The 3,798-nt window shown below is 40.4% G+C and overlaps 1 protein-coding gene across 1 annotated transcript; it reads right to left on the minus strand.

Annotated features, from left to right (window-relative positions):
* Positions 1-1,181: 1,181 nt before the first annotated feature.
* LOC133746156 (uncharacterized) lies at positions 1,182-2,636 on the minus strand. The gene is made up of 3 exons (XM_062174315.1): positions 1,793-2,636; positions 1,610-1,681; positions 1,182-1,505 (listed from the first exon to the last, which is right to left on the minus strand). Exons 1-3 carry the CDS (start codon positions 2,435-2,437, stop codon positions 1,500-1,502), a joined length of 723 nt encoding a protein of 240 aa, XP_062030299.1. The 5' UTR covers positions 2,438-2,636; the 3' UTR covers positions 1,182-1,499.
* Positions 2,637-3,798: the final 1,162 nt, after the last annotated feature.

The following is a 3,798-nucleotide window of genomic DNA, read 5'->3' on the forward strand; positions in this document are numbered from 1 at the left end:
TTGTCAGGGAGAGACTGCTTATTCCATGACCCAAATGTCAGCAAGAAATTGGACTTAACCTCCAGCGAGACTTTAATTGTGAAGATTGTTCCAATATAGAACTAGAACAAGACATACTTAGCTAGAGAAAACTTCCATTTTTTACCATAATCTGATTGAATAATGAAGTAATTTTGCGGAAAATAGAGCCAAAAGCCTGTCTGAAAACTATTTTAAGTGCAATTTAATGGGTTTACCTGACTGGATTACCAAACTTTAACCAACAAGCACTAAAAGGATTTGGGGCAAAAAAGAAAAGAAAAAAGGAGGACATTGAAAGGATTATAACCATTTCTGACCTAAAATGGTAAATCAGCTAGAAAGCTAGTGAGGAAACTATGGCTAGAACTTTCATTATTTCTTTCTCCTCAATATGTATATGGTGTGTCTTTTGCATGAAGACATGAACTAAGGGACAGATATCATGAACGCCGGAGATTACCATAAACTAGCACATCTCATTGAAAAGCATAAATCAGAAAGTCTGATATCCACAGGAAGTCATTACACCTGATGAACATTAAGTTATCAACTTTGCAGAATGTGACTGCTTGAAGATGCTTATTAAGACCGTAGCCATGAAGCACAAGATACAGATTCTTCAGATTTCCTCAAGCCATTAGGATGAAAAGAATGAAACTACCTATACAAATGCAAAAGCTATATGCAAAACAGAAAAAGGAATACCAAGAATGCACCACGTGCAAAAACAAAATCATTTTGTTCTGGATGTATAATTTAAAAGATCAAACCATTATACACTTAACCATGAGCAGCAAAACATTACAAGCACAGACATTTAGCAGCAAAACCTATTAGCATGCAAAAGTCATAATGGCTATCAATGTGAAAAATGAAAAGATGTTAAAAGATTATACATGCAGGCTAACACTTAACATTCAACCTAATGAAGGCTGCTTTTTGTTGTAGCCCAATTGAACCGAGGAGCTCTCCAGAACAAGGAAGCATGCAGTCAATAAACCTTGTATCGAAATAGGGTTTTCAAATTAGGCTACTCTGCCCCCCAACGATGGGAAGTCTGTCAAATGTTGTAAATTATCAAACAATCAGAATTGCAACAAAACAAAACAAAAAAAGTGCAAACACAACCAATCTCCCACAAGCCTGATACCATCAACAAGTAAAACAACTGAAATTGACTCTATCATTTACATATATATAAGTCGTCCATTTTTTACATACTAGAACTACTTGAATGCAAAGCAACTAAAGCGGCCCTGCATCCTGCCCCCATGAGCAATACAAAATGAGACCCAAAAACATTCAAAACAAGGAAATTAGATATCTTTTTCCCCCTAATATACCTTCTTTTTAACTACTATAGGTAATTCCACTTCCTCTATGTAAAAGTTCAGCACATTATACCTCAAATTGAGGTTTCCACACCACAGGGGCAGCCCTTTTCGTTTGCCAGCTTTCAAATAAGAACACACAATCTTCTACTTCTGCAAAAACCACCCAATCACCAATTAGCAACAGAACTTCCATAAAAACTGAACATCAAACAGAGAGAACCAAAGAGAGTGAAAAAGCCAGAGAGACCATATACCTTCGTCGGAGAATCGGCACCCCGATAAGCATCAGCTGTAAACCCCACGAGCCATAAACCCGGAAAACAATTCTGCAAAATTCAACCCACCAAAAAAAATTATCAAAAAAGGTGAAAAAATATGATCATGATAAAAAAACTGAAGCAGCATTAGATGAAATCAAAGCAAAGAGCATAGCATACATCGAGCTGTTTCTGGACATTCTTGGGCCGCTTCTTGGGCCGCCGGGCGGGTCTGGACCCGGTCATGATGAATATGTCCTCTTCAATTTCATCCTTAGACAAAGCGATCCAGAACTTCCTCTTCTCCTTCTTCTTCTCCATGCTCGGACCTTCAGCCAAACCCCTCAGCCTCATCGACTTCGGCGCCGGCTGCTCGCCCTGCTTCGGGTTCGGGTTCGGACCCTCCGGCTCATGCAGCTCGCCGTTCGCAGTAGTAGTATTATTCGCCTTCGAAGTCATCGCCGTCGGTGCTCGCCTCGGCCTCAGATTCCACGGCTTCTGAACCTCGGCCTCCTCCGCCGCGGCGGCGGTGGCGGCCGCGGCCTTACCGTCGTCGTCGCTGTCCTCGCTCTCTTTCTCGGAATTCTGCGGCCCCGGAAGCTTCTCGGAGCAGGAAGTGAGCGAGAAGCGGTGGCGCGCGGTGCGGGATCCGACGCGATTGCCGTGGTGGTGGTGCTGCGGCGGCTCGGAATCGTCGGACGGTTCGGGCTCGGCGGAGACGGGGCGGCGGTAGCGGTGGTTGGTGTTGGTGTGGTTCTTGCTCCCCCATTTCAAGAACGATAGCGGGAAGTTGTGCAGCGGCGGCTTCACCGGCGCTGTTGCCATTGCTCCTCCTCGTCTTCTTCTTCTTCCAACACAAAACCACCAACGCTTACATCAATCTCTACCTACACGACTACTACTCTGATTTCGAAACCCTAAACCACCTCTGCTTCTTCTTCTGGCTCTCTGGTTTTTAGAGAGAGAGAGAAGGTGAGGGAAGCAATGGAGAGCCTTAGAGAGAGAGAGAGAGGCTTTTGCTTTATACATGTAGGGGAAGGAAGAGAGAACCTGGTTTTCTGCTCTCTACGTCTATACGATCTGGATTTACTGTTTTACCCTGTCCTTTTTCTTTTTTTTTTTAGTGTATGTTTCTCTATTGTGGGACAGGGTTGGACCCTTGTGAATTTTGCTCTACTGTATTTTTATACGTATTGACTAATTACGGGAGTATCCTCCGAGGTGTTACGAGACCCGGTCTGCGTTATGGTATTTTTCTCTTTCTATTTGGCTTGCACCGTATGCTCACCGTAACGAGAGCTCTAATATATATAGTACAAGTAAGTTCAGGTATTCTTTATAATAATTTCTCGATGTTTTTTAATCAATTACAATTGTACAAAACATTAGGCTAATATCTAGATCAAAGCATATATTTTTCTTTGAGTTTGAGTGCAAGAAACGTTGTCGGGATTAAAAAAGGCGGGACTTTCATCTGTATTATATAAAAAAAAAGACAGTTAACGATATATGCGAATCTAATATAATCAAAATCAAATTCGGTAATCAATTTAATTCAATGCTACTGTAATCGGGATGGTTTTTTGTTTGGACTTTTCTTTTAGTTGAGTTTATGAGACTTTCATTTACTTAACTTTTATGAATATCTACTCGTTGTCCTTTCGATATTGACGACTCACTACTACAAACTTGAAAGCTTTTGTTGTTGCTTATAGTCCAAGTTCTTCTCCAACTTTTTGCAATATGATGAGATGTCTACCTAAAAAATGTTGTGGACGTATGAGGGGTGGATTTGGTGCTAGTAGTTAGGTTTTTGGCACTAAAGGTTAACTGCACTGAAGACATGGAAATTTTTCTATACACATACGGTGTAAGTGACCAAATACTCAAAAGATGATCTCAACTCTTGATATTTATACTAACATTTTTTTTAAATAACTAAAAAGTGTATTTAATGTAATCAAACTATTCATTCATGTTAGTGCAAGTGCACGTCGGTGCTTTGAATCCTCCCCCCTAAAGACATCGGTTTTTCAGTTTGAAAGATTGAAAATGGTCATAAATTTTTGAAATCGACATCATCTTCATTTATAATTTGTTAAGTTCACATTTATTTAACTGCAATGGGAAACTTCATGAATCAAGATACAAAATTCATCGAGGGAAGGAATGGATTGGTCTTAATT

Source organism: Rosa rugosa, chromosome 4 (genome assembly GCF_958449725.1).
Source record: "Rosa rugosa chromosome 4, drRosRugo1.1, whole genome shotgun sequence".
In the NCBI taxonomy this organism is placed as follows: Eukaryota; Viridiplantae; Streptophyta; class Magnoliopsida; order Rosales; family Rosaceae; genus Rosa; species Rosa rugosa.

Coding starts and splice junctions, on each gene's coding strand:
- LOC133746156 (XM_062174315.1), bottom strand. CDS start 2,437: ATGGCAACAGCGCCGGTGAAGCCGCCGCTGCACAACTTCCCGCTATCG. Junction 1,682..1,792: donor ATGTCCAGAAACAGCTCGAT/GTATGCTATGCT, acceptor TGAATTTTGCAG/AATTGTTTTCCGGGTTTATG.